The 18778-nt window shown below is 39.3% G+C and overlaps 1 protein-coding gene across 3 annotated transcripts in view; it reads right to left on the bottom strand.

Moving 5' to 3' along the window:
* otud7b (OTU deubiquitinase 7B) overlaps positions 1-18778 on the bottom strand; it is a 39843-nt gene that overhangs the window by 16751 nt on the left and 4314 nt on the right. For 2 of the 3 annotated variants that reach the window (XM_014989832.2, XM_014989833.2), the window contains exon 2: positions 15-246. In XM_014989832.2, the coding sequence (XP_014845318.2) occupies positions 15-99 (85 nt within the window). In that variant the 5' untranslated portion in view covers positions 100-246. Of the gene's footprint in view, positions 1-14; positions 5373-18778 lie in introns of those variants that run through there. The other variant, XM_088013531.1, reaches the window with a different exon arrangement.

Genomic DNA, 18778 nt, shown 5'->3' with positions numbered 1-18778 from the left:
GGGCTAGGTCTCACCTTCTAGAAGATCTCTGGCCAATCCCGGTTCAGCTCCAGTAGAACGGACAAAGTCGGACAGGACTGCGTCCATGTCCACGGTCATGTGATCATGAATTCACAAGTTGAGTGGTTGCTTCCAAACATTAAAAATACAAAAAAGAAAAAAACAAACACGAACTCTGCTCTCCGAGATGGGACAGCCAACGAGGAGGTGGAGCCGTCCTCTGGTGAGCTACTCTACCGGCCACCCCTGAGAAAAGAAATGGGAAAGGTTAAACAGAGATGTTATCAGATACTAAACAATTACACTACCGCTTTTTGTTAAGAGATCAGAGATGTCTTACAGTACATGCTTCGTCCAAGCTGCTTTTAAATGTCACGGCTTTAACGCCCTTTAGCCAAAACATTATCCAGAGACAAGGCAATCATATAAATGCCTTCAGTCAGTCAACTCTCAATACCAAATCCAGAAAACCTTCAGAATTAACAGGGTCTGTTAATTCTGAACAAGCAGACTGCTTCGTCACATGGTCACACTGTCCTTTATGCATAACCTGATGTTCCTGATTCATATTGGCATTTCAAACAGTCAGACAGAACCAGAAGGTATTATGCTCCTCTCTTCACATGCTGCAAGGAAAGCAAAACACCAAATTAAACAGAAATGTTTTCTCAAAATTATGTTTTGCTCCATGTCCTGCCTTATTTGTTACACAACTTGCTGACGTCGAGTTGAATGCAAAACGAACAAAAATCCGACATGAGATCGCCTGCACTAAACATGGGCCTGCTACAGTTGTGAAAGTTCAGAGCAGAGATTAAAACTCCACAAAAGCCTGAAATTCAATGTATTTTTTAAATAAAATATGATTGGAAGTATTGCGACCTTATAAAACCTGGCAGTGTCATATGTATATATAAACCTGTTCTGTACCAGAATTAGCAGGTAAAGCTTTTTAAACATTTTAGCAATTTGTGGGCAACTGTGGCCCTTGGCTCCTGTGAATACTGGGGGTCCACTATATTAGCAATAAACACATTTCAATATGAAAAAGAAAAGAGCAAAAACAATCTGGCAGTAAACACCTCTATTGTGGTATTTCTGTTTCGACATTTTTCTCCTTTGTACTTACATAAGCCATGCACCTGCTCTGTATGTCTTTAAAGCCCTCACCTGTTAATTGGCCCCACTGTGTTCTCAATGCCGGCCTACTTGAACAGTGTGTGTCAGTAGAAACCGTTCAGACCCACCAAACGGATCAGAATCTGCAGATTTCAGCTTGTTCTGCTCTGATGGGGAGAATCTTGTAATTCACTCATTTTCTGTTGGATTCAAAAACCAATACCTCTAACAAAGAGCCCACAGCACATTTTCCCCTCTCTTTTGTGATATTCCACTCAATAAAAAGTTGGAGACTGATCGGTTCACCTCTAAACATGACATTTTCCGAACAATAATAATGCATGTAAATTAAACAGTTTAAAAGGCCTGTACAACCCCATAAATCATATCTAAACTCATCACAAAGACACATTTTTATCTCAGCTAATATATGTTAATTTTTTGCTGGCGATATGAGATATTTTCATCTCACTACTATCAAATACATGAAGAGTAATTATGCCTGTCGATGCTCTGAAATCGATCACATAGCTCCACTCCTCGAATTTCATCGGAGGCTCAAAAGAAACTGTGGGGTTGCATCAGTCGGCCACTGAAATCAATGTAGAGACATTATCAAGACCGAAAGAATAAGAGAGTCAGCATCAATGGGCTGTTGACACGAGGGATGCAGAGGGCAATCGATGCAGCAGCCGGACAGAAGGGATGAGTCAGAAGGCAGCCCTGAATCAACGGATGTTCAGTCAGGGCTGAAATAATATTCTGCATGCAGATACAGGCCCAGCACACATCCCAGATGGTTCACACTTTATATCAAATACAAGCCTTAAATACATATAACAAATGGGTTTTACCTCCTGTTCTTTCCATGTTCAACCATTTTTAAGCAACAAGCGTGTGATAAACCTTCCAGGATTCACAGTCTAAGGCATCATCATTCCTGGTGACCAGTTCAGAAGCTGCTGGATTCAATCCTGACCCCATCTAGTCATCTCTTCCCCTCTGTCCCACAGCTCATCCACCTCCCAGGGCTCCTGGCTCAGCCGTGACTCAGTGAACTCTTTTCCACTGTGTCTGATGACTCACCAGTTTACTCTTCTCCACCATCCTTCTTGCCTCCCTCAGTTTCTTTATCTTTATCAAAAGCTACGCAGGCGGAGGCTTTCTGAGCCAGAACTGGATTTCTGCAGCCACTGTGCCCTGGCATTCCCACAGTCAGTGGAGCTCTTTGATGTTATCTGATTAAACTCACTTTGGTGTGAGGAAACAAACTTTGATCTTATTCAGACAAATAGAGATAACGCTGTATAATTACCATCAAGGACACTGCTTTAAAAACCTGGGGCTGGGGGGCAGAGGAGGTGGCAGGGTGTTCCTGTACAGCAAACTGTGCCAAAGGTTAAACATGTTCCTCTTACGAAGTTGGAATTTAACAAAAATATCTGAAGTGGGGCATCCCTGATATTATGCAACTATGTGTACCGTGGATTCATGTGCTTGGTGTTTATCTTTGGGACATAATGTGTTTTAGCTACAAATTACCTGGGAATGAAAAACATACATTTCATATTAAAGCAAACAGACGTCAATACTATACATATATGTATTTGTTTACTTTTCACAAGCTCTATTGTTTGAGGAAAGATGCTTTAAAATGAATATAGATAAAAAATCTGCACTGATATGAGAGCCAAGATATTAATCATTCCATTTGTATTTGAATTTCAACTTTAAATAATAATAAATACAGAGTAAAAGACAAAAAAATGAAATAAAATAAATAAAATGCCTATAGTCTGGATGTACTGAACTACAGTGTTGTTTTATACCTGAACACGCTGTCTGAAACAGACGGGACTCCCAGTTATTATTAAATCATTTGGAAACATTAAGGTTCATCATGCAGCTGCAGTGTAGAAAGGAGAGAGGACTGAAACAAAAATTTGTCAGGGTATGCATTTTTCAACAGCAGTAGGGCAGATGGCTCGCTCTGCTCTTTACTATGAGTTACCTGAAAAACCAAACTGAACATAAACATCTCTGGTTCTGGAAAATATTAACTAAAGTCCAAATCCAACTATCGACAGGATTTTACAAGTCCAAAATGATGCACAGCATATGATTTGTAAAAACACACTGGTACTGTCTGAGCAGAGAGGATTTCCAGAAGATGCACTTTTATGGTGCATTCAAGTACATCTGGTACACTCAGTGTCTAAATATCAGGCTATGCAAAAGTGATTTAAACTTTTTTTAATTCAGAAATGTCTGCACTGTCTTTTCTAAACAATAATTTTCAACAGGGACGCACAATATATCAGTATCATCAATAACATCAGAACATGTTTGTCCTTATTTAACATGGCAGCATTGGTTGGATAAGTAAAACTGGGCCAATATTAATAACCAATATTTTACATCAGTGTATCCCCAATTTGCAAGTGTGCTTTTAATTATTGTATTGTCAATCTATTCATCCATCTATGCTTATCCTGCAGTAATAATAAAACACTGAACCAAATCTCTAGTCAATTCTCCATTGACCACTTTTTGTTTCTCTTGATTGAAATAAAGTGAAGTTAGCCAAAGACTTTGCAAAAAAGGCAGTCAACTAAACAAGACTGCAGCTTCAAAACAAACCTTCAGCAACTCCATCACACTTTCGCCTTGTTTGGGTATCGGGATAAACTATTATAGATTAACAATAAAACCTCCAGTTTTTATTGTGTAGTGTAGGGCAGTGAGGGACAGCACTGAAACATGTTAGAGTGATGAAGGCAAAACTCTACGGACAGAAAGTACTGAAGTTGGTCTGTAACTCTTGCTGTGAGCAGCTGATGTAACGTCATTTGGCCCAGATTCAGACACACTTAATAACTGCTTATCTTCAAATGAAAAGGCCAGTATAAATTGCACACTGTGTCCCAGGAGACTTGTGGGGTTACATTCTGTAAGCATAAATCACTTGGTCTTTATTAGTCTGATAACGTGAGTGAATTTTGAAGCTCAGACAAACCTTTAATAGGAACTCAAAATACCCGACATAGACCCACTCTTCTTCTGTTTTAGCGTCAGAAGAGCAAGATAGTAGATGTCATGTGTGCCTCTAAGGTCTCAAAGGCCTGTTTGCCACAGTGCTTATTTTTTCTACAAGTGCTTTTCACACCAGTCCTGTTTAGTTCCCTTTACACATATTGCCTAGAAAGTCCAGTTCATTTAGAGAGGTGTGAATGTGAAATCAAACTCTGATGTGGACCAAAAAAAGCTAACTTTGGTCTGCCTACAAACAGTCTTGATTTGACTGAAGCAAACTCTGGTAAAGTTCAAATGTATGTGTGAACACCAACTGGACTCAAGACTGCTCCAAAAGCATGAAGGGGATTACAACGCAAGGCATTCTGGGTAAATACTACCAAAACAAAGACACATCTAGTGGGAGAACTGGATCAAGCTGAGCCCATTTTTGAACAGTAATTTGCCAAAGACAAAAGAGAAATCCTTCAACAGCTAAAATCTGACTCCACTCCATTTATGTTTACATTTCATGAAGAAGCAAATTGCGCTCAGAGCAGTGTGAAAGAGAGCTACACCAGCTGAAAATTTAACATGTTGCAATTTTGGTCCCTAATCAAACCTGGTCTACTCAGGTTTGAAGCTATGCTTTGTCTTCGACTTCATCAGCTTACAGAGTGACGGCATGGTTCATTTTCAAGAACTAGCCCCGGCTGGACCACGTTTTGCATTGGGAACCTTGCTCTTGAGATTCCCAATACAGAAATGGACTCCAGACCATGTAGAAAGCCTCGTATTACCCCCTGAGAAGCAGAAGAGTGTTCCTGGATGGAGGGGTTTATGGTTTCCTGCCATACCTTTCCAGACTGATATGGAACTAAATCCTGGGTGGGGTGGGATGCAATAGGAATCATGGATAGATTTAGATTGAACATGATGGAATCATGGTTATAGACAGCATGTAATTATTGATGGATTTGAATATAAAGGAAAAGGACAAGAATTATAGACTTTGATGAGAAGAAATGGGAAACATGAATGAATCCGTGTGGGTCGGAAACCATGGAGGGATTTCAGATGGGAATTGGGAATAGATTTGGACAAGATGGGGAGATTTAAATGGGAACCATTGATGAATCAAAAAAGACAAAAGGCAAACACTGTACAATTAAAATCTAAGTGCAAAAATCAGGAGCAAGTTGCACATTTGTGGTTGTGGGTTTTTGTCTTTAAAAACAAAAGGCAGCTTTGGTCAAACAATCTGCTTTTATATCTCAGTGGACGTCTGGCGAGCTAAAACTGAAGCCAACAACAACGGTATGGTCAAGACCATTTAAAGGCAATGGCGTGAGAACACATAAACGTGTATAATTCAAAATTACAGCCAGCAAAAACACATTCTAAGCAGAAACATCAGTAAGTGGGATTACTGGCTAACATTAAGAGCTCTGCTGCCAGCAAGGGCCAGTCAGTGATTTGTATCTGCGATGGCTGAGCTTTTGTCTGGCAGGAGAGCTTACATAAGAGGAGCTGCTGAAAACACGTGGGTGCTGAGCTGAGGGCTCGGGAGAACCAGCTGGATCTCAGAGGGAGACGGGGAGGTCACCGTTCCACCGCTTCAGCCGTTGGTGAGATGGGAGGGTCAATTCACTGGTGAGCATGCAAGATTGTGTTGCCATACTTCAGATGAAAAATATGGTTTCGATTGCGCCAACATTCAACAGAAAGAGAGAAGAAAGATGAAGAAATGGAAGTACAAAAGTTCTGGCATTCAGAGATTATTTTTAAACAAGCTGTGTTTTGATTTTAAGAAACCAACATGTAGCTTCTGGGTTGTCTTGGTTTTAGAATTTGAGTTCGATTTGCTTTATGTTTATTGAAGTCATTGCACCAGACCTCCCTCTGCTTCCAACTGTCACTGCAACACTAAAACTTTTAGATGCAATGCAGACATAATTATAAATGTTTGGATCAGTTTTGTTAGTTTGTGTCATTTAATAAGTTTTCTCAGAAGACTAAGTTCTTGTCTGATATGATTTCCAGAAAAAAATAATACATGAAGAAAAAAAAAACTAAGATTTTAGTTATTGTAAGTAGTATTAGCTCTTACTTTCATCTACATTAGATCTCTTATAGTAATGACTTGGAGTTAGAGATCAATATTCTCCATTATTCTAGACCTCCTCCAATTCACATTGGCAAATTTTTGTGTGAAAAATAACTGATTTGCAGAAAGTTTATATATTTGCTATATTTTTATATCTTTTTTAACAAAGCATATCTTAAATATAATGGAAAAACAGCATACTTACTTTTTAAATACTTTTTAGCATATTGGTATTGGTCCAATAAGTAACTTGAACAAAGTTCTCAAAGGGGTGGGGGAATTTATATATTAGCTTCTGCAGTAGTGCTAACTGTTTCAACTGTGTATAAATGCATATTAAGGTATATTTGGTTTATAAACAATTAAAATGGGCAGCTATAAGAATTTGAGGGGACCTAAAATATTTGGTCCCTTATCCCTGTGAATACTGGGTGTCCACTGTACATGAAAACCTAAAGTTTGTTATGAGTGATCCCATCTGTTGACCAGTTGGAATTATACCTAAAACCAAATTTACCCAAATAATCAACATCCAACCTTTGAATGGAAGGTTTACACCTGGATTAAGTCTAATTTGTGACAAATCCTGAAGAAATTATGACTTCCAAAACAATAAGCTCCAAGATGTTGCAGCGCCTTCATATGACTAATAAAGCATCTAAACATTTAAAGTTTCCACACCATTTGTCTTCAAGTTTGTCAAGCTGCCTTACAAAAACATGTGTGTACCTTAGAATCGCGTGAGGCTAACAGATGACTGCCTTTCGCTTTTTTTCCACACTTAAACACAAACAACATAACTTGTAGTCACCCGACCATAAACTGAGCCGTGCCTTCCTCCTGTCTGTTGGAAACAGGCCAATGTTTGACAGACGACTGCTTGTTTTTCTGCAGTGACTGAAGTAATGGTTTCATCACATACTGAAGATGGAGAAAACAAAATAACTCTAAAATTTAATGTAAATAATAAATAGGCAACCCGTAAAAGAAAACAAAAACAAGCAACAATACCGCTGTAAAACTGGGCCTCAAGTCAGCCGTATCCAAAAGGTTGTTTTCCACCAACTCTTCTATTATCATTCATTAAGTGCGTCACTTACAAACACAACTTCTATAAATCAATATTTTTCTTAAAATATGGTGGTTCTGTCAAACTGGATCTAACTGATTTATGGGACCAAAGTAAAGATTGTCTAGCTGCACAGCACCACCATATAACAAAACTATACAGCATATAAGCAACTCAAATATACGATATCCATTTTCTTTGACGAAAAAAGTAAGATTATGCCTCTGGATTAAACATGCTCCACCTTGTGTGTCGCATGTCACGATTTTATAACCACTGAGGTCTTATGTTCATAGAACCTGCTCTTCCACATAGCTTTAAAGCACAGCTACATGTCAATGCTGTACATTTCTGTCACACAAAAACAGTCACGTACTCGGACAAGTTTCTCCCCCTTATCGTTTGGTCCAACTGGGTTTCATTCATCTGAAACATGAGCTTTCTTTTATAATGAGAAGTAAAAGGAGCTGCGATTAAGGAATGAGAAGTATTCACACACCACAATGACCCAACCTATTTTTCCTTCCACATATTTTGTGGTCAGACCAAATGAAGCAGAAGTATCCATCCACTACCTACATATCTAACTGAGAAGCAACATTCGCCTTTAATGGCTGGGCCTTGTTAAATGACCATATAAATGTGTCAGTTCTATTTTAGTTCAATCACATAAACCCGTCCTGTGATCTCAGCTAATGCTACACGCCCTCTCTGAATTGCAAAACCATATGAGTAATGAGATTAAGGACAGAAGAAAACATGGAGAGGCAATGTGACTGGTGGGAGTTGTAACAGGAGTGCTAAGGGTGACCCAACTGCTCCGCTTCCAGTGCAGAGACTGGAAATAGAAATCAAAACTGCCAGCCTGTGAATGAAGCAGTGAGCACCACAGCAAGACCAACAAACCATCTGGCTTAATGTATCATCATCATCTGCATTCCTTTAGTAGAAATTCAAGTAAGATTGCTTCAGTTTCTCTGTTTGCTGGGCAAAATATTTTGGAGTGCAACAATGTTTGGAAAAAGAGACAGCAGGCATAGACAGGTGAACTATGCACCAATATTAAAGTTTGAGCCAATATTGGTTTTGCACGCAAGACACATCAACTGTTGACTGTTTTACTAAAGAAAACGTGTTTAAGAAAATTTAATGAACTACAAATTTTTTCCATCAATTTTGGGTTAAACGACATTTGAACCTTTATTGGCTTTATGCCACCATTATGAATAAACATGTGGTGGCATCACTAGTTCACAATCAATGGAAATACATCCATGAGGAGAATTTAGACCATTACCACCAAATATTAAAAGCTAAACAGCTCTAAGTTCATTTATTGGGAACTAAAGAACTTGACAAAACAAAATAGCATTCTGGATATTACCAACAAATGAAACCTGGGAAGTTATGCACCAGTCATAGAGAGGAGCCTAAAGGCTGAAATATCTCCAATAACAATCATTATTTCTATGAAAACTACAAATAGAAGTGTGTTTTTAAAAAGTTCAAAAAGACGAGTGAACTAAGGAAGAATGAGAAGACAAATAAATAAAGGTGTGGTGAGATGTTTGACCGTCAGCAGTCACTTTGTCTCCTGTGTTGAAACCTGGGTAAGTGACCAAGCCCAGTCAGCCTACACTGACTCATTATGTAAGAGCTGGGAAGGAGAGGGATCAATGCTGGCTGACTAAGGAGAGAAACCAAAAAAATCCTTCATAACAGAGATGAAAGCAAGAAGCAAGAACAAACCCAGTCAGTAAACTAAAAGACTTTTTCACACAGAACTGAGTAGGGTTTCTTTTACAAGTTATATAGTTTTGTTCAATCCAAACAGGAAAAAAAAAGCAAAGTCTGAAAAAAAAGCAGGAAAAATCTGTAATCCCATTGTCTTGTGTGTGATGATTCATCTCGAAGGGTGTATAAGTGTTTCACTGGAATAATGTAGGCACATCACCTTCTAAGGCATTGCATGAAGCAGAACCAACCGCTCCTCCGCCTATTTGAGGGACAGCATTTGCAGATTTCTCTTCCAAGTTATTTGTGGAAAACTTGCCTATTTTCACATTCTTTTCATAGAGCATTTCTAAAATAATGTGTGAGAGGAATCTTTAATTTTAACGTTGCTGTCTTTTGAAAAAAAGGTCCAACCAAGGACTGGGTTTGTAAATTAGCCTGTAGCTAGAAAACCTTCATACAAAACGATTGCTTTGTTTTTAACATGCAACATTGTTCACTGTGGCGTCCTTGACAAAATAAACTTGATTTGAAAGAAAATATTCAAAAGAAAATGCAATTTGGGAAGATAAAATACCTGGGAGCAACACTACTTGACACGTTATTGGCTGGTGTTTTATAAGCAGTCAGTCCAGGAGTGGTATTAATTTTTCTTGGTAATGATTGGCCCCAAAGGAAGACTGTAGATGTCAGGTACTGCATTAGTGCTAAGGTGGTTTCCACTGTTCACATTAGTGGATATTAGTGTGTATTTGGGGTTTGAAAAATTAAAAACAGATTTGCTGCAATACTGTGCTGTTGCCAAAGATATTTCAGTTATAACATTTAATTTGTTTTTGTTTTCCGATCGCTGAAAGAGATTTCCACAGTCATCTGTGGAAATACTTCCCATCTTACACAGTGTGACTAAGCTTTCTTATTTCTTAGTGAAAAGTTTTCAAACGATTCATCTACTTGGAAACACAATCGGAAGGCTAACTGGAATGTATCCTATTCATACTTTCAAGAATGTTGATAACTTATGAACTTTAAAACACACAAACCTCCCTGAATTGTTGTAGCTCGTTTTTAAAAACAAGAATGTACAATTAAAAATAATACAAACCCCAAGGTTCCAAACATGGTACCTTAGTAATTCCCCAAAGCACTAGGTAAAAAAAAGGGGAAGGAACCAATCTTTCCTGTTGTAATTGCTTACATAGAAGAAATCAATACAGTAAATTGGACTGTGACCATTTCTCTGGACAAAAGAAAATACACTAGCAGGCTGGTCACTGAAGTGAAATCAATAAGAACCCAGTGAAACGCAGTTAAACAGAACATCCAGAGAGCTATTAGTGACCGTCGATTTAGAATGGCAAATGGACTGTTTTAATAGCATTAGTTTAAAAAAAGCTTCTTCGTGTCTTGAGTGAATCTGGATGTAGATGCTGTCACAACTGCCCATCTTCTTCCCAAATAAGGACTTGAACCGTTTTCTCACTGCTTCGCTGAGCCTGCACTCCAAGAAGTGTCAAACGTCCCATGTAGGAAGGAGACGACAACTTAAACAAGGTGGATCAGATCAGCAGAAATGCCACTTCTCTGCCCTGATGGGGGCCCAAACCACCAGCTGGGGTAGCGACGGTACATAATGTGAAAGACAACATCGCTGTACACACACAGCTGATGTCAGAGATTCCACATTCATGCCTCCCAACTCTGAGGCTATGCCAGTGGAGCTGGTGGAGTCCAAAAGCTGCTCAGTCATCAAAGAAATGTCTGCACGGCCTAATTTCCCTCCTGCGGCCTCGCTAACCTGCTTGACGGCTCAGAAACAATCGAAGCTGATCTGTGTGAATTCACTTTCTCCTCTACATGACAGGACAAGACAGAGTAAGATGAAGAACTCAAGAAGATCATTTTACTTTTGCAGTATGTGTCGGGTTGTGCGTTTAAAGAGGTGCAAGTTTTATATCTGCTTGTTATCCTGTTTCAAAATAATCTACCAATCCATGAGACACAAAGGATGGGGTGTGTGAAGGAAGTGCAGCTCATTTGTGGCTTTGGTTTAGGATTTTGTGATTGTTTTTATGATTTTATGGTGCTACTTTAGAAATATTTGTAATATTTTTCCTTATTAAACACCCCCCAAAATAGAAAAAAGAAGAGGAAAAAAAACAACAACAACAAGACAAATTAGGCATTTTAGGACATTCTTATTCTTTGAAGAGCTTAAAAAGCTAAATTTTTGTTACTCGCCACTTGGTCACTGACTGTAGCGGACGTCAAGTAAAGGGCTCAAGACATGGGAGGCGACGTCGCTCCCTTTCCATTCATTTCCTATGGAACTTGCATGATAAGGAGGCATTTGTTTACCCCTCCTCCAGCCAAGAGGCCGGTGAAATTCATGCATGTGAAATTTCGAGCATGTAGGCGTGCACGCACGTTGTTTTTCCAAGAAACCCTTCACATTGCTGGGTAGAGTTCATTCTAACAAAACAACCTGAAGCGGTGACCTGTAGATTCTGCAGCGCCTCTGTAGCTTGAAGAATGCATTCCTATCTTAGATTAATGTTCTGTTCTGTGAGGCAGTTTTGGTAAACATCAGAATTAAATGAAGGATTCAAAACACCCTAAATTATACCCTTAAGTATACAACAGACGTCTGTCTAACGAGGTGGTAGCAATAGGTATTTTTAGGAAGCATTTATTGTGTAAAAAATGGATTCAGTCCAGCTGTACGATGGGTCACCATGCATGCAGTCCCTCCATGCAGGGTGTGTTCTGGACAATCATTAAAAGTATTTTTATTTAATCCCTTTTTTACTTAATCAGATAGAAAAATTATAGAGGTCTTGAAACCATAAATGTGTAAAACTGTGGTTTATTTTAATACTGGTAACCAACTCATGCCCAGTTCTCTCTGTTTGCATGTCCAAACATCAATATTCATGCCCAGAGTGAATAGGGCCAGTTTATTTCATGGAACATGAATCATATCCACTGGCCAGTTAAATCACATTTTGTTCATAAACATAACCACAGCTACATTAACAGGTTATTAGATAAACATCTTCCCTGCATGTTGTTTAGCTTCTGGTTCCTTATGGTGAACCTGACCTCTCATCATCTGAAAAAAAATCTGAGTTTTCCCACAAACCGTGCCTAAAGTTATGCAAGTACTTTGTCCTGGTTTCCTTAAGCTTAATGTGTGCTTTTGTTGATATTCACTGGAGCAAAGTAATAAGTGCTAAATCCAGCCTGGTGGACCGGCCAGTAGCTGCAGAGCACGAGTGTTTATCGGTGCCTGAGAGCTGATGTCATGGTGTAGCAGAGCATGCAGCAGAGACGTTCGAGTCCTCTGTTCCCTGAAGCGCTGCACAGCATGCCACAGCAGGAAACAACAAACTCCCTTTTAAAGGGAAGAAAGAGCTTGTTCTGAATGAGGCTAACGGACAAAGCTCTTCATCCTGTGACCAGGGATGAAAGTAAGGGGGTACGGCAGGGTACTGCATACCCCTAAAAGATTTAGCGGGGGTACGCAGTACCTGCAAGAGAGAGGAGCAGCTGTCAGCTGTAAAGAATCAGTGGGTTCACTGTGCAGCCGTGAGTGATTAGTTTTTCCAAGAACAATCTAAAACACGACTTAATCAGTTAATAAATAACTTTTTTCCCCCATTTCATATTGTTTCTGAGCCATTCGTGCTTTGCTAGAGCAGGGGCGCAATAACACGTTGGTCGTGGAAGGTTTTGAGTCGATCTCGGATTTAGGTGACAAACTGAACGCCGCCAGGAGGCTGAGACCAGCACGTCCTCCTCTGACTCCTTATCAAAACGTTCAGAACTTTATTAAAGAACAACAACACAAAAATCAACAAAACGTGTTCAAATTAATGACCCAACAACAATAATAATCTCAGTGATTATTGTTTCTACAAGGTGTTGCGCAATTCTGTGCGCTTCGGTTCCGTTACCAAAATAACGAGCAGAGCAGGAGCTTAAAATTAACTCATCAACCACCGCTGTGTTCAGGGATCGCAAAATAAATATCAAGCCTGCAAACCTAATATCATAACGGAGTGAATGTTACGTTTTTTATGTAATCTGTGCTCGGCTCGAGGAGCGAGCGGTTGCCATGGCAACGGGTGTGCTGAAATGACAAAGAGAGACGGAGAGTAAAAAGGTGCGAGTGGTTTAGAGTTGAACACCTGTTTGCGTTGTTTTATCTTTGTTTTCCTTTGTCTTGGCGCATCACAGCCGCTGTAATTTCTGAACTTTCAATAAACGACAAACTTGGACTAATTATCTCGTTCGTTGTGAGTATAGGTCTACGTCATTTACAACAAACAACAAACACGGTAAATATGTTTCATTAACAAATGGCTTCTACAGCGATGATTATGAATTATAAATTGTCTAATATAAAAAAATAGTTTGGTGCTGTCGGGCTCAGAGCCTGAGAGGCTTTTCCTTTATCAAAAAAATTTTTTTGCCTCTTATTTAGTGGAAATATAGATGTTGATGAGATTTTCTCCAAAATGATAACCTTGTTCAACCTTTATAGCTCCACTGTTGAAAATGAGAAGCTAACATTCACAAATGACAGTGAAATAAAATCCAGTCCAACATCTGGTTTGAGGTGATTCCTCTGGAACCTGTTGGAGGAAAAACATCCCAACTTCAGAAGATGAGCTTTAACCTAACAGAGCTCTGTGGTTCCTCCTGTCAGTGTGAGAGTCAGGATGAGGAGGCGCCATGTTAGGAAGATGAAGCTGCAGGATCTTCAGAACAAACAGATCATGATGCTGGGCTACTGATTATTCCTCTGTCTGGACACAGGATCAATAGAACCAGTTTAAAAGCTAAAATGAATGGTTATATGCCAGACATGGAAAACTGGGAACTGTGTTCAATACTCAAAAATGTTCTTATCTTCAAGCGGATGAATGTCATCCAAAAGCTTTTGTTCCTTTATTTTCACAGGGACCACCTGACAATGTGTCACTTCCTTTATTGTGCTGATAAATTTAGCGGAGAAATGATTCAGTGGTCAGTCAAGACAAACTCAAGAACAGATAAGAAAAATGATAAATAAGTTCCCCAGAAGGCGCAACACTGCAGCCACGTTATAGTTTTGGTTCTCTTGAATTTAGCTGTTGTTTGTGTGCTCAGAGGTTCCCAAACGTGTACCCGAGGCCCATCGCCGCAGTCCGGCCGGCCCAAAAACCACCGCTCACAGAGTGCTAATTAACAGCCACATGAAGCAGACTCCTGTGGACAGGGCTTTAAAGAATCACAAGTGGCATTCCCACATTCCACACCACACTGAGTGCAGCTTCAGTCAAAAACCAAACAATAACCAAGAAAGTATCCAACGTCATCCTAAACTAGTTAAAGTCTGGAAAAATGTCCCTTTATTTGTTTTTGTTGCAAAAAATATCAAATAGAAAAAAAAAAAAAAACCTGTGGCACAGTTGGTAGCAGTGTTGCCTCACAGTAAGAAGGTCACAGGTTCAAAACCCTTCCTGAGGTTTTTCTTTATGGAGTTTGGATGTTCTCCCTGCATGTTTCTCCAGGTACTGCAGCTTCTTCCCACAATCCAAAAACAGAACTGTTAAGTTAATTGGTCTCTGGAAAGGTGGGTTCACATCAACCTGGTTTGGTCCACTTTAAACTAGACATTTAAACGGCTAGAACAAATATTTTACATGTTTAAAAAAAACCTGGTGATCAAAAATCTGCTACAAACTTCTGAGCAGTGCAGCTGCCTAGATTAATTTAGCTTTGAATAGCTACCAATGCAGTTAAAAGGAGAAAGCTGGAGTTAAACTGGCATCGATCCAGTAACAGTACCAGAATGTTAAAGATCTACAGAAAAAAGGAGCCGAAAGGAACGATGAACGAAATGAAGAAAGATGGATAAAATGATGAAGAGTAGGTGTTCAGGACAGCTGCCAAGATAAACTGCAGACAGAGTGAGAAGTCCTCGTTCAGTCCTACCGGCCTCCAGCTTAGGGAAGAAATACGAGCCTCTGCATCCATCTGAACAATGCTGACCCAATTATCAGCACACAGACGGGAAATTCACGATCAAATAACCAAATATGTTCATGACTTTAAACCATGAACGATTATTAATGGGATTTTTCTACCAAAGCTACATATGCAAGGTTTTAATATTGCTCTTGAAAAACTTATCAAGTAATATAATTCTTTAGGACATCAGTAACTGCTTTTATTATATTTTAAAATTTATTGACATCTATTGATACTCTCAGTGAGCAAACTATAGAGAAAATACTAAAACTAAAAATCCAGACAATACGAATAAATTAGGATGATTTCAAACATCATTAATTGGAATTTGCTGTGACAACAATGAAGCTAGATTCTTGGACATTTATTACAATAAATGATATGATAAATGCCCACCCCAAAATTGTTTTCTACGTAAGATGTTGATAGAATAAATACTGTCACGTGTTATATTGGAGAATAACATAAAGGTGTAGGAAGTTAAAAAAGTGTAACTTCTTTTCAGTCCGAAAAGAAGCTAACTGATTCTTACATTAGCCAAGAATCAGTTTTTGTGTATGTGTTTAAATGTATGCATGTACTTTTGCTTTATTTGTTTATTGATTTGTTTGAAATAAAGAAAGCAAATGGAGCCTTTTTTATATTACACACAAACAAGCTGTAGGATTTCTCCACTTCTGCAGCACAAACAGACTAATGGTGGAATAATGTGCTTTATTCCACCATTAGTGGAATAATGGTGGAAAGTATTATTCCACTATAATAATACTATAATTCCAAATAATAATATAATTCCAATATAATAATAATGTTTTATTATTAACTTCTTTAATAATAAAACATGAGACTCTTGTATGAGCTGAAATGTATATTCAGAGTTTTGCTCTTGTTCTGTGAAGCTGACTGGATTCTTCCAGATTGAATCGCCCATCTCTGCAGGCAGCCAGCACTAACTCATGTGAATCCCCATGTGCTGCCGGCCAGGCCGTGTACGCTGAGGACCGACCCAACGTCACGCTCTCAGTGACGTCATTGGGGATAACAGGCTGATCATTAGGCCATGCGTGGGATTACTCCTGCTGTCCTGCTTTTAACGGGCCCGGCTGAGGATGACATGTTTCCAAGTCTGAACCGGAAGCTACAGGAGTAGCTCAGCCAAAACTGAACTCATAACAACACGTTCTGGCTCTTCCCATCCGTCGTGTTTCTGATCTGATTAGTTGTTATCTTTTGAAGCAAATGTGGAACAAAGATCAGCCGTATTGGGCTGGGTTCAAAAATGTTTCCATGTGGGAGAGGCTCTCTTATCTAACTCAATATCATTTTATCAGTGTTAAGTGTTTGTTCTTCAAGAATTTATGAGATTATTATCAGACCAAACAACACGTCTGTCTACGCAATCAGGAGATGAATGTAGGACCACATTGAATTTTCCCCCATTTAAATGCAACTGAACACCAACTGACCTCCATAGAGCCAAGTTAGTAGGGCTGCCCATTTTATTCTTTCATCTCTTGACCTTGGCATTCTGGAGTCATTAGTGTTCAATGTGAGAGTCTGTTAAAGTTAGACCGAGTCCAATATTAAATTAATATGTAAAATACAAGCTTATAAACACTTTGAATATACTAGCCAACAGTTACTGCACACCAAATAAATATAAATAATGCCACTGACGTTGCATTGAGGTTATATTCAGAATATATTGTACAGCTGTAATAGTTGCTGTCTTCATATGTATTTTGAGCACAAAGTATCTGTACTTTACTTTTCCTCCTTTGTCTTTTCACTGCTAGTAACAAAACCCATCTTCATATTCATTTGTGGTTCAAATTCCTTCGTCAACCACGAAGAACAGAAGGAAGCGGCTATGATGACCGTCTAGTCATCAGATTTACTCAAACCCTTACCTGGTTGTATCTCCTGTCTAAGGCTGCACCGGTTGCAGTTTTCTGGCTGATCACAAATCTCTGAAAAGTCTGATCTGCTGATTCTGATTTTGGCAGATGTCAACTTTTTTGTAACCAACACAGTCAGCTGTTATAAGGTCAAAATAAATCATCAATGTTCCAAGCTTATTTTATTAAACACTGAACAATACCCATGACACAATAACTGCAGAAAATAGAAGTCTAACACAGAAAGGGGTCTGAAAGGTCAACAAAATTTCACATCTTTGCAAAGGTAGATAAGATCAGTTTCATGAGTAGGTAATATATCGGTCGATCGCAGATCTCCCAATAAAGGAAACTGATCGATTGGTGCACCTCTAGAAACCATGATACTGCCAAATTAGAGCTTGAATCTTGTTGAGCTTTTTTTTTTTTTTTTACTTATTTTATTTTTATTTCAGGAGATGTCACTAAAATTAGAGACAAAAAAATATTCTATTCATCATGGACTTAAGCCCATACCAGAAACCATGGGGCGCCCCCAGGACAAGTCACCAGGGCCAAGACAAACACCCAGACAGAAAAGTGGAATTTGGAGTTGCTAGTTAAAATACCAAGCTTGTTTTTGGACTGGAAGAGGAAGCTGAAATATCAGGGGAAATCCATTCATGAGCATGCAAGCCCCTTAAGAAACGCCGTGATGACCTTCTAGATGTGAGGTACCACACCACCGTTTAACGACGTTCCAAAGTACAACCTACTCTACGGAAAGCAGTAAGATTTAGAGTTTAACATGACGTGAATGAGTTCACAGGAAACCCAAGCGTTGGAAAAAATCTCCTTCCTCAGACATCAACATGGGAAATATTTCTCCTAATCAGCGTGGGACAACAAACCTGTCCTCCTGTTTCCAGTCCAGGCAGCCATCGTTCAGCTGCTGAAAACCTTGTTTTAAATGCACTGAGATAAAGGCTGAAGTCTCCACTAACAGACTGAAGCTGTGTAACTCTTATCATCAGAATTCAACAAAAATGTAACTGCAACACAACCTGGAGCTTGTTTAATCACTCGCCCCCAGCAGCAAGCTCAATCAATATCCAATCCTCATCCTGTAGTCCATGGAGAGAGAGAAAAGGAGTAACTGATACAGCACGCTCTTATTACCACAGCTTCTGTTAAGCGGGTGGAAAATCATGCTGGGCTGAGTTATGGCTGTTCACTCTCCTCTATTTCGTTTTCTCTATTAACTTTATTACTCCAGTTTAATGGCAAGTGGTGAGAGCCATCTGAAGCCAACAAGTGCAGCAGTAAGAACGTCAATCAGACGGCGTCATCCAGACAGGTGCCTCGGTTCTGAGCGTCTCTGCCGTGAGACAAGCTGCCCAGAGCAGAAGCAAGATGCTGTGTCACAGACTGGCAGGCGACCAGGCATGGCGGGGAGGGCGGGACTCTGGGATGCTTTAATAATGGCTGTCTGGACACAAAGTTCCCACACAAGCCATCTATTGGTTTCCTCACATTGACACTTAAAGCTGCAGTATGTAACTTTTATGCAAAAATAGTTTTTTACATATTTTCTAAAACTGTCACCATGTTGTGACAGAATAATATGAGACAGATAATCTATGAAAAAAAAAAAATGTATGTCCTCCTAGGATATCTACAAACAAACAACCAATCAGAGGTCTTAGCGCTGTCAAACAAGCTCATACAGGCGCTACTCAATGTGTTAATGGGGGAAAGAACAACTTACGGTTCCAAGAAGAAAACTATTTATTAGAGGTGTGCCAATCGATCGGTCACCGATCATAATCGGGCCGATTTTCG

This window comes from Poecilia mexicana, unplaced genomic scaffold (genome assembly GCF_051168715.1).
Source record: "Poecilia mexicana isolate PSO_F unplaced genomic scaffold, ASM5116871v1 scaffold_16, whole genome shotgun sequence".
NCBI lineage: Eukaryota > Metazoa > Chordata > Actinopteri > Cyprinodontiformes > Poeciliidae > Poecilia > Poecilia mexicana.
This window is presented reverse-complemented; position numbering and strand designations above follow the sequence as displayed.